At 38.7% G+C, this 12349-nt stretch overlaps 1 protein-coding gene across 12 annotated transcripts in view; it reads left to right on the top strand.

Annotated features, from left to right (window-relative positions):
- Positions 1–12349, top strand: part of mecom (MDS1 and EVI1 complex locus) — a 187020-nt gene that overhangs the window by 61101 nt on the left and 113570 nt on the right. For all 12 annotated transcript variants that reach the window (XM_088610792.1, XM_088610737.1, XM_088610727.1 and 9 more), the window contains exon 2: positions 5793–6130. In XM_088610792.1, the coding sequence (XP_088466918.1) occupies positions 5793–6130 (338 nt within the window). The remainder of the gene's footprint in view (positions 1–5792; positions 6131–12349) is intronic.

The raw sequence follows: 12349 nt of genomic DNA, 5'->3' as shown, positions 1-12349 counted from the left end.
GAAGCCTGTATCACAGAAATACAGCTTGTATTGTGTTCAACGGTGACCTCACACTCTGCTAAACTGTGAGCTTCAGAGTAGATCAGCGTAATGAATTTACCTGTGTCATGCTTGTGCAATAAAATAACAGTGCACCTGCTTTTCACGTTTTTCCATTGTGAATTTGCTGCAATTTAAAATGATACATTTCTTTTGATGCTCATTATAAATTGAATATTGGGAAGAATGGATTACTGAGAACGCTGGCTTTCTTGTTAGACGTGTAAGGGTGCTCATGCCAAAGCTTTAGGGGTGGTTAATCATTACAGGAGATTCTCCAGGAATGTCCTTTGCATGACTTAACAGCTCTACCTTGGCCTGAAGTCAAGGTGGGCTTGGCCTGTGAGTAGTGAATCTCATTGTATTGTGACAAGAAGTGGGCATAAATGAGTGCAAGTTTCTGATGGGAGCAATACTGCATGCACCTGTTTCCATTTACCTATATGGTTTAAGTACTGCATATAGCTATTTCCATATACCTATACAGCATAAGTGCTGTATATATCTGTTTCTGTTGGAAAAACCTTTCCAGCAGAACCCCTTTTGGCAGTCTGTCTGTTCTTTCATTATGTGCTGATTTTTTTTATATTGCCTTGTTCAGACACAGTATTTTTTCACATTACTTCTAGGAATGTTATGGACTGTTCTTGGCTTTATGTGTCTGCTAAAAAAATACTTCTGAAGTCGTAAAATCACAGTGATTTTATATGTATGACTGAATAGACTTAAAAAAAAAGTCTTGTGCTTTTGTTTTGTTTTTTCACTTTTAGGCATAGTTATTATCAGCAAAGAATTATCAAAGCGTTCATCTGAACCTTCTAAGGTGTTCGGATGAGAATCTTGAAGCTTTGCTCCATTGTGTATTTGGTGAAGATTAAATTTGAACTTTAAAACCAGCATGAACATGCCTAGTCTAAAACAGTGCTTTAACGATTCGGTTACCTGCAGCAGCCCTCACAGTACACCATATGGCCTTCTTCACTTATAAAAACCTAACCATATTACTGAGGACTCCACAGAAAATAATTAAAATCAATTTAAGCAGTAGATTAGGTTTAGGACCACGGTAAAGCTTTATAGTGTTTTAAAAGCTATTTGTCCCCCTGAGACAAGCACAAGATGTGTGTAAGTTAAACTTTTGTCAAACACAATCCGACTGTCTCACCACAAGAACGTGAATCAGAACTGACTATCACACATTACCTCGGTTTAAACTTTCAGACAGAGCATTCTCTGTTCACAGCCTGTATGCTGGAACAAGGCTGTTTAAAGAAGGTCATCTGTGTACCTACTGCAAGTGACAACTCCGTCAAACAAATGATTGCTGAAGTTTCTGAAGATATTCAAGACGGCTGCAGTTTTAATGGGCTGCACAAGCACATGGGCTTTGCAGTATGCACGGTTTCAGTTTTCCCCTGGGTCTGTCAGGGACGCCACAGTTACCCAGCATGAAACCCTAAACATAACCTTATGGGTGTTTTGTGTCTTGCAGCTGTTTCTCCATGGGAACTCTGTAGCATATCTGTATGTTGCTGAAATTGCAATTCTTTCTACCTTTTTTTAAGATACAAACAACATAAAGATGCCATTTGCATTTTTATTTGCTTTTTGCCATTTGCATGAGTTATTTTAACAAGGAAACTCTAGCAGTATCTTGGCCAGGAATTACAAATGTTGTGCTTTTTTCTTGAGCTTTCCCATTGTATTGCTGTTTAAAATCAAGCTAAAGCAGTGTATAGTATTTCTAGTGGTGGATAGTTCAAATGATAAAAGCACAAACAAGAAAATCTACAAGAAATCCACTTTTCATTTTTCAATTTGTTCTTTTAATGAAATGATATCTGTAACCAGTTCTGTCTTGAAAATAGGTTTGCGAAACTTGGCACAGTGGTCTCATCACTGCATAGTCTGTAATTAGCTTTTCTCTTTCAAAGTAAGTGACGGGAGAGATAGTACAAGGAACTTCATCATACAGCTACTGGAGTACAAAGAGAAGAGTTGTAACCTCAGCTGAATGGCAGGTTTTTAAATGATAAAGTTATTTTTTTGAGGTTGGACCTTTTCCTGAATGTGTACCATCACAAGGAATGTCGAGAAACAAGCTAAATCCTCTGATGTTGAAATCTCAGATCAACAAGGAAACAAAAATTCCTTGTGCATATCACATTTCCAGATAGTGCAGGCTATTTGCTCATGAAGGACATTGCACAGAACCACAGTACTGCCACCTGCAGGCCCACTTGTTATTGACATCTTCCTGGTGTATTGTACTATACCACATGTTTAACTTGTATAATTATGGTCCTAAAAGGACAGACAAGTTGTAATTGCTTAAAAGCATTCACTTCCTTGACTGAAGACAATAACACCACTCACAGATTTAGTGTCTCTCAACACTTTTTAATTTAATGTTTTCATTGTGTGAGGTCAAGCCACCCAAATCCATATAGAAAAAAATCAAATATGTTTTTAACAGTTATTTTATGTGATTAAATAGAAGTCCAGGGAGTTTTTTATCTACATTTTTCTGTAGTTATTACCCAAACATTACTTAGAACTGTTGGAAAAAAATAATATATATATATATCAAATATATAATATATACAATGTACACAGAGAATGCCTTTACAAAACTTATTAACCCTCCACAATGTTTTCACATTCTGTTGCAGTCTGGGCTTGCAATTGTGACATGTAGAAATAGTACTCTATATTTAATATCTATATACTGTATATCTATATACTACACAATTAGAAAGATAAAAAGTGCAGAAAGTACATACATGAACTTGAGTTTTGAAGATAATTAGAAGATTCAGTTACTTAAGTATTCAACCCCTTATGCTATCATAAATCACTTCAGGGACCAAAGAACAGTTTGAAAGGACACAAAATTAGTGTAATAGTCTCTGTCTGCGCATAATCAAAGTGGTTCAACTTGACTTCAGAGTAAATGCATCTGTCTCGGTGAGTTCACTCAGATACATATTGAATTTCAAGCTACAACACCGAGATAAGACAAATCAACCACAAAGACCAGGCAGCTTTTGAAGAAAGTCAGGGATGGAGTAGATCAGGAGAAAGTTAACATTCAGAAGTCAAAAGTGTGTCACATCACCCAAACACTACCTAGATCAGGCTGCCCTTCCAAACTGAGCAGAACTGGTAACGGGTTAGGGATGGTCACTGTGAAGCCAACAGTCATTCTGAAAGATTTGCAAAGTTCTATGTCTAAAAGGGGAGATGCTGTTCATAGTGTACATTGAAAATTTTGCGGCTGGTATGCAACCTGATAAACATGGACAACACGCACGAAAGAAGCCTCTACTAAAAGTGACTCATCTTAAATCTTGTATGAGATATACTGCAGAAGGATTTATGGTCCTACAAGCTCAACATTGTGGTCTATATGCAAAGCACTATGTCTGGCACAAGCCCAGCACAACACCATCTCAGCCATCAAGCATAGTGTCCACAGCAACGTGAATACTTCTTATCAGCAGGGAAAGACTGATGTGAAGCATCTGGAACTGAGTGATGACTGAGCAAAGTACAGACTTGTCCTAGAGGAAATCTTGGTTGAGTCACCATAGAACCTAAACCCTACATTTCAGGAAGACAATGACCTGTGGCACAAGCTCACAGCCGTACTGCGGTGGCCTGACATGAACAGATAAATGACCTTGAGTGGCCCAGTCAAAGTCCTGACTTGAATCTAATAGAAAACAGAGACTTGAGGACTGCAATCCATCAATGATCCCCAACAAACTTGTGAGAATTGGAGGAATTGTGCCAGGAACAATGGGCAAAAAATTATTTCATTCCGCTGTGCAAAGCTGGTACAGACCTATACAAAAATCTGCCAAAGGTGCTTCAACCAAGATCTGGTGGCTGAGTACTCAACGGAATTAGTAAATATAACTTTTCTTTACAGATTTTACTGACATTCAGCCTCCTTCACATACAGTATAACACTCTTCAAACTGATCCTTATAGTTTCATACAAAAACAGTATATTTAATAATTTGCAATTAATCAGAGGTTGAATACTTTTTTGGGACTGTATGTTTTATTTTAAGTGTGTCTTTTGTAGTTTTTTACTTGTTTTATTCTCAGTTTTTCAGCCCAACAGATGTATTACACCACATCAACAAATTGCCTTTTTTTTCTTAACAAAGTATACCTATCTGTACATATACCCTATATATATATATTTTGTGCTGTGGGACTAAAGAGAATGATGGCAGTTACAAAAACCTGGTCTTAGTCTGTTTTCCTTTGTGGTCTGCTCCCTGATCACTGTATATTTATACACCCCTGGAAGTATAACTGACTGCTTATGTAAAACTGTTGCTCTGAATTTCATGACAGAAAGGGAAACAAGTTGCAGAGGTAATGCCTTTGTTTTTACAGTTATGTATTTGTTGATTCGTTCCGTGGAAATTGGGCAGCAGTCCAAAGGTTCGCTCTTTCTTTACTCAAGTTTCTAGTGTCAAGAGGCATCAATAAGGGTGTCCACTGATGTAAAAAGAAGCATTCTTAAAAAGTGAGGTGCCTAAGCTTGCGACTTTCTGGTCAGACACAGGCCGCCTCCTGCGGTGCCCCAGACGGGAGCAGTCTGCGGCACGCAGGGCGGGGGGTGGGGGGTACCCACTGAGGATGAGCAAGCCGAAGGCCCAGTGGTAGCACCCATCCTCTGGAATCCTAATTACCCTTTGAGAGGCGGGGGGCATTATCTCTCGCGTGCAAACAGTACATTTTCTGCCATGCACCTCCCAGCATCTGGAGGAAACTCCCACTGTGAAATTTCAGACTTCACCAGCAGTGCTCCGCGTTAATCTGAGCCGCACTGACAGGAGCTGCGAGGTGAGGTATACTTTCATCCTGGCACATAGCTCATCACCGGGAGCCAGTGAGCGTACCGCCACGCGTAATTCTTCCTGCCAGAGACAGACTCCGTCAGAAAGTTCAAACACTGGTGTCCACCCTCCCGTTAGTAATAATTAACCTTTACAACTGAGCTTCCTTTGAAACATGCTCGTGTTTTTATAATAAATAACCATGATGGATATAGGAAAAGGAAATATAAAACCACGCAGTAGCACAATGTGGAGATATCCGTGCCTATATATGTATGTTTACATCCATAATTAATGTTTAATTTTTAAACAATGCTTTGTACAGAACTAGTTAAATTTCTGAAGACCCACTAAAGAAGTAATATGCTCAGGTACTGTATTAGAAAGTTGAAAAGACATTATTTTGACAATGAACTCAATGAACTTGGCAGTATTAGGCTCATCTAATGAACTGTAGTCTTTATCCAAGAAACTGTATGTTATAATTTACATGCGGCACTATGATATTTGAAGTCTGGATGTTATTTTGTCAAGCAAGACATATGTGAAGATGTTTTTAGTAAAAGCCCGTACGTTTGTAAAACTAAACGACTTAGTTTAGTTTCTCATATGTGGGTAATGGCTTTAAAATGAATTAATTTAACTGAAACCATGTCTGCAGTTGATGTAGGTGGCCTAGATTTCCTGAGTGTCCAGTGTTTTTCAGACACAGCAACAGACACAATTAAGGATTTCTTTAAACAAAGAGATCATTGAAGACTGTTTACAGGAAGTCCACTGAAGTCTGCACATGTTGCTCGTGATTGCATATCTGTGTTGTACCAAAATACATTTTTTGATGATTTATATAATAGGAATTCTGATGCCCACTCCTCCCGTTCGTGTGTTTTCCAGGTGATGAAGGAGAGTTTGAGCGATTCCCAGATGTTGTCTTGGGAGACCTGACAGGAGTGGATGTTGAACCAGCCCCGACACCCTTACCTGGGCAAGACTTGATGTCTCCAGCTACATCCAGTGAAGAGTGCACACCCAAGCAGGGGTCTCCATTTCAAGCTCCCATATACATTCCTGATGACCTTCCAATACCTCCAGATTTCGAATTGAGGGAGTCTGGGATGCCCTCCTCTGGACTGGGGATATGGACAAAGAGAAAAATATTAACAGGGGAACGGTTTGGTCCTTATGTGGGAGAACAGAGGTCTGAACTGAAAGACCGTAATCAAGGCTGGGAGGTAAGCAAGGCTCTTCTCTACTCACAGATTATCGAGCAGGTCAGATTTCTTAAAATACCGACATGCATTCAACAAGGGTAATAGAGGAATTTCCCCTTAAATGTATTAAATGCAAGTGCTGTGCTGATAAAATATAAAAGATTCCTTCATGATTTAACCACTCTAATGCTGTTGAATATTGAATGCAGGTAGAGACACTTTGTAACAGAAGCATAATGAGTGGGATTCAAACTTCAGCCCCATCGGTGACACACAGCAGCCATTCTGCACCAGCAGCCCCACTACACAGTAGGCCAGGTGGAGAAATGAGAAATCGCTCCACCAATTGGATTTAAGAGGACATTTAGGAATTGTTGAAGTGCAGAATGGAGTTTAGCAGAGGCACCAGGTTTAACACCACAGCCCCTTGATTTAAAATCAGATTTTACTCAAATGCAGTCATTGGATTTTCTGTTCTTATTCTGTGTTTTATGTTTGTGCCTGTTCATGTGGAGTGTACAGTAGGTACACATTTGCAAAATTTGGTTCTGCTGATTTAATATTGTGTCTTTAAATGATACTTAAAGACACCCCTAGCCTAGAAATATAGCTGACTTTACATAAATGGCATATGAACTAATCTGTCATTTGTGACATAAATCGTGCCATTAGAAGTGAAATTGTAACACAATCCATTTTTGTCTTTGTTTTCTGATAAATTTTGATAAAAACAAAAAGCTGAAGTTTACTGTGGTATTACTGTGGTACTGTGGTCCAGGTTTCTCATTAAGTGCTTTAACTCAATTAAAATGAAAAGCAATAAATTCAGATTTATCACATTTTAAGACCAAAGCTGAGCATTATCTAATCAGGTATTGGTTAGTCAAAGAAAAAATCAAAAATGGGGTCATAGGACAAGGCCAGAGGTCAGCCATTGCCACAGTTTCGTATATTGGTTTTTCTAGAACAAATCAGCCTAATTGTGCACCCCAACCCTCCTTTTACTAATTGTTTAGCTGAGATTTCCTTTATATGGAAAAAGAAGTTGGTTAACAAACAATAGTTTCTCTGCTGATATTAGGAACGGCCTTTTTCCTGATAGAGATTTACACCAGTTGGATTCTTCTTTTTCACATTAGTTGGTGTGTTCAGAAAAAAAGTTTAAATAAGCGACTTTGTGTGGCTCTATTTTAAATATTGGACTGTTTTTCTGAGTGTTAAATAAAACTTCGGCACACATAGTAAGCATGTCTGTTTGGAGAAAATACCTCCCTTTTGATCTGGTAACATTAGCTTTAAACATCTGTAAAAAAGGAACCGTCACTCTCTTATGACAAGCATTGTCCTACATGAACTGTGCTATCCCACCAGAGGAAATGAAGAAATCAAATTTTAATCCAAGCACTAAATTTATGAGCACCTTAAATATTATGTTTTTTAAAAAGCTTAAGACCCACAAATGCTGAATCTCTGAGGAAGATCACATCCTGTGGAGGTAATACTGTATCGCTCTGTTTAATTACTACAGTGACAGGAAACTATAATTCTTTCCATTAAGTAAATAAGTTGTAAAAAATTTATTATGAAATGCCACATTATTCAGGGGGTATATTCAGTGATGACATCCTTGCATTAAATATGGCAAATGCCATTAAGGCGAACAGTCAATATGCCAATATGCAGGGGCCTGTAAAAAAAATTGATTTGGTAAATGTAAGCAAGATAGATCTGTTTGCTTTCATCATCAATTCTGAGTGGGAGACCAGGTGATGTCACCAACCTGGGAGCGATAAAGATGCAGAACCATCTGGAGGGCTGGATGATAAATAGGCAACTGCTTTTGGGTTTGTGACAATACTGTGGTAGTTTGTCACTGGGGATGCCATGCTTAATAACTTCTCAACACCATCATAATAAATTTCACAGCTTTATTAATATAGAAATGGTGAGTTATGGCCAAGATGGCTTCTGTAAATAAAAAGAGATGCAGCTGTCAGAGGCGTATTCTCCATTCTCCATTTGTTTCTATTAATTTCTGGAATATACGGGAATATTCTGCATCATTTGGACATGGTCATCATACTAAAGGGGCTACAGACACTCAGGGGAGAAGTCACAAAACACTTTACTCCAAAATGTTTCTTTTAGAAAACAGTGTGCACTCACAGTATACAATTTAATACATCTTAGAGACCCATATGTTCATCCATCCATTTTCTAACTGTTTTATCCAGTACAGGGAACTGGAGCCTATCTCAGCAAGCTACGGGTGCAAGGCAAGGTACACTCTGGACGGGACGCCAGTCCATCACAGGGCACACACAGACACAGACACAGACACTCACATCAGGGCCAGTTTTCCAGAAGCCAATTAACCTACCAGTTTGTCTTTGGACTGTTGGAGGAAACCAGAGCACCCAGAGAAAACCCACTCTGGAAAGGGGGAGAACATACAAACTCCAGGCAGATAGCACTCCAGAAATCAAACCCAGGGCCCCAGCACTGCAAGGCAGCAATGCTAGCCACTGCACAGCTGTGCTGCCCGTCCATATGATCAGTTCCTCTTCATGTTACTGGCTTGAGAACTACACTTGGGATTGACGAGCACTTAGGAAGTAAGGAGCCAAAGACATCACGGAGCACATGCCAAATTTAATTCTAAATATACTGTAAATACTTACATGTCAGTGTCCACAGGTACTTCTGTAGTTCATGTTAGGTTTGTTTAATAGGTTTCAAGTAGACAGATTTTGAAGGATGCCTTACCATTCTTCAAACAACCAAGTCCTGTTTCAGTTAAAGGCTTTGTGTCACATCTTGACAGGCTTGCTTTCCCTGGGTTGTCGTGGGTTCCCATAATCCAAAGACACGCTGATTGGGTAATTGGGTAATTCTGTAAAATCAGTCCTGCTGTGAGTGAGCGTGCGCTTGTGTCTCTGTGTGCCCTGCGATGGACTAGCATCCCATCCAGGGCGTACCTTGCGTACCTTGCCTTGCGCCTGTTGCTTGCTGGGATAGGCTCCGATTTCATATACTGGATAAAGTGGTGGAGAAAATGGATGAACGGATAATTGTTTCACAGGGCATCTGGTTCAGCAAAAAGACCCTAAGCTTTAGCTAGAACTTTAAGATATGTGAAAGCATTGTTTGAGACAAGCATTATGCACTCCATATATTGCCCTCTGGGCAGACATGGGAAGTAGTCTCACAAAAACACAAAACAGATTGACCAAACAATAAACTTAGCTAGAATAATCAGTACGTATCTTCAGAACGCATTGCTTTGCCAACTGGCTCTCTTTCACCTGGCAAAGGCATTATGACTCAGCCCTTGAGGACAGCTATTCTCTTGGCTAATCTTCTCATGGTCAGAAGTGCCTGCCTTGCCGTGATGAGACATATCAATCACAGCACTTTCACTTTGTCTCTCCCACAGCGGTGGAAGGAGAATGAGAGTCGATGATGACAAAACGGTTTTTATTTCTCGATCTGTAAGCGAGGTCAGGTTTGGCAGAATCTTTGCATGATAACCCCTTTTTAGGGGGAAGGACTGACTGCTCATGCAGGAGGAAAAATTGGACCTACATTTCATTTCTAAGGCTTTTTGATTGTCAGGCCCTTTGATGTGGTGAACACATGATGTATTATTTTGTAACAAAATTGAACACACTAAATAGATGTTTCAAATGTAAAGACAAAATAATAACTGCTAATAAATGATTAAAATAATAACTGCTATGATGGATATTTGCAGCTTATTACAAAATATGAAGACTCTTTAGCATTAACACCCCTAATAATAGGATCATTCTCATTTAAATGAGAAGGTTCCGTGCTACTACTATAATATTTTTTCTCAATCTTTGGTATAATAAAAACAGATTTTGTACAACAGATCACTGCATTTTGGGGACAATTCATTAGATTTCAAGTTAACCGACCTCCACAGCATAGTATTGTCGTCTAATGGAAATTAACTTCACTGGGCATAAATGTAGATCTCCATTATCTATGTGTTAAACTGCAGTGAGAAGAGAAATACATAAATTGTATTTAACAGTCTATAATGTCTTTGTTCCTGTAAATCATGTCCGACTTTCCATTTGTTTGGAGACGCACAAATCCGTGAAGAATTCACAAAGCTCCTCAGACATAAAAATCTACTCCAGTCCAGGGTCTTGCCGAATTTCTGTCCCAAATGTGCCTTTCAATGTACAGCTGTGTGAGTCTTTTCAGTTAAATGTCTCTCCCCTATTTCTGTGAGCAGTGAAAAGAATGCCAGTAGTCTATTAACAGGCAATAAAGTTCAGGAAGACTATGACTAGTTTCTGGGGTCAGAGGTCGAAAGCACCGCCATGGCCGATGAAGTAAGACAAAGGTGTGCCTTGATGAGTGAGCAGGCAGTGAAGGAGTATAGTGTACGCTGCAGGAAAGGGATGTCATAGCTAAACAGCAGAAACAAAACAGCTCTCACTCTTCTAGTTTTCTTTTTTCCTTCCTTGTCAGTAAATAGTTTGGAAAAGCCACACCAGCATTTAAAAGGCTTTAGAGAGAGGAAAGGGCCTCTAGTGATATTAAGTGTTTATTTGGCTTGACAGTCTTCATTAGAGTCAGCAAACAAGGCCAAAATCTGTTTTCCCTTCTGAATGAGATTTCTCAAAAGTTGAGTAAAGTTCTGGTCAGCAGAGAATTAGAACAAGTGCCATTTGTCAAAGTGATAGAGGCAAGGGAAAGCAGACGAGGAAATCTGGGCAATTTGAGAAAAAAGGAAAAGGTTGCCCCTGGTTTTCTCTGAAAGTCTTCATTTAATCAGCTAAATATTGACAAAATGAGGCTCAGGAAGTACTAATGTTAAACAACGCAGTACGGAGTAGACCTCAAAGAAATTGAGATTCAAGACTAGTCCAGGAAACTTCACACAATACAGGATGTCTCAATAATTGAATATGGTGTTTTAAAGGTTAACTTTAAATGTTAAAAAATATGCCTTTTTGATATAGTATGTCCTATACTTTACACATTTTCCATTAAGCCTAATGTATATGTATAATATATAAATATTCGCCTACTAAAATATACAAATCTAGCACTTGTTAAAACTAGTTAGTTTTATGTTGCATGAGGTTTTCGTTTTTTAATAGATTTGAATGTGTACGTGAGAAATACAAGCATTCTTCAAGTCATTGGCTCTCATTTTTTTCATATCATAACTAATGGTGAATTGGGGATTTATATCAACAAACATATTTTGTATTTATTATTTTTGCTTGTATGTTTCTGAAAGTCCAAATGTGTATAGAGTACAAAGAAATGTGTATAATAAGACAGTTAACTTATTTGGTAGAAAATATAAGAGAGGTAAGACAGTTGGAATGTTGAAGACCTAATGATTAGAGAAGATCTACCCGTTTTAAAAGGAAAAGAAAAGTGTAATCTTGATTTTTTCTTAATAGAAGCTGTTTAACTGGGGATTGTAATTTTTTTACCACAAGTCTCTAGACAAAACTGTCAGACGAGGATGTAATGTTCAGTGTAAAAGGTGGACATTTAAAAACAGTGATCTACTGATTTCGTTTCCTCTTGAGAATACTGTACATCTCTGGAGAACCCTTGTCAGGGGACAGATTGCCATTCTTGTGTGTGACACCTTTGATTTTGTAGGTTGTTGTGCAGTAACATGTCCTGTTTCGTTGCATCTTCAAATTGAATAAGAAAGTGAATGTGCCTAATATTCAGGGGAAAATATTATTCTGGAAAGAAAAAAAAAACTGTGAATTTGGCTTATGAGACCATTTTTGAATTTACAAAAGCTAAGCTTTCTAAAAAAAAAATTTCTACCCTGAACTCCTCCCATTCTAGACAGAAACTGAGGTATTCAGATCCTTTTGTCCATCTCTTCTATAATGCATTAAGAGATTAACAGTGAGCATGAATGAGGGCCTAAGGATTAGGTCACAAAAAGCTTGCCTGTTGACTACCTTACTTTCAGTGGTGATATTTTTCAGCATCCAGGGACAAGGAGAAGCCAAGAGAAGATAATAGGTACCAGAACCTCTAAAGTGTTTTGTGATTCAAAAATTCAGATGCCATGTCAAGATTTAGACGGAACGAAGGAATATTTCGAGGGGAGGCTTATTTTTTTTGTTTTCAGCTAAGCCCTTGTACTGAATGAATGCAGATGTTCCGGCACTGTCCGAGACACAGGCCCGGTTGGAGAATTGTGACGAGCTGTCTGCGAAG

The sequence above is a fragment of the Lepisosteus platostomus genome, chromosome 2 (assembly GCF_059453375.1).
Source record: "Lepisosteus platostomus isolate fLepPlt1 chromosome 2, fLepPlt1.hap1, whole genome shotgun sequence".
In the NCBI taxonomy this organism is placed as follows: Eukaryota; Metazoa; Chordata; class Actinopteri; order Semionotiformes; family Lepisosteidae; genus Lepisosteus; species Lepisosteus platostomus.
Note: the sequence above shows the minus strand (reverse complement) of the source record. Positions and strands in the feature narration are given on the sequence as shown.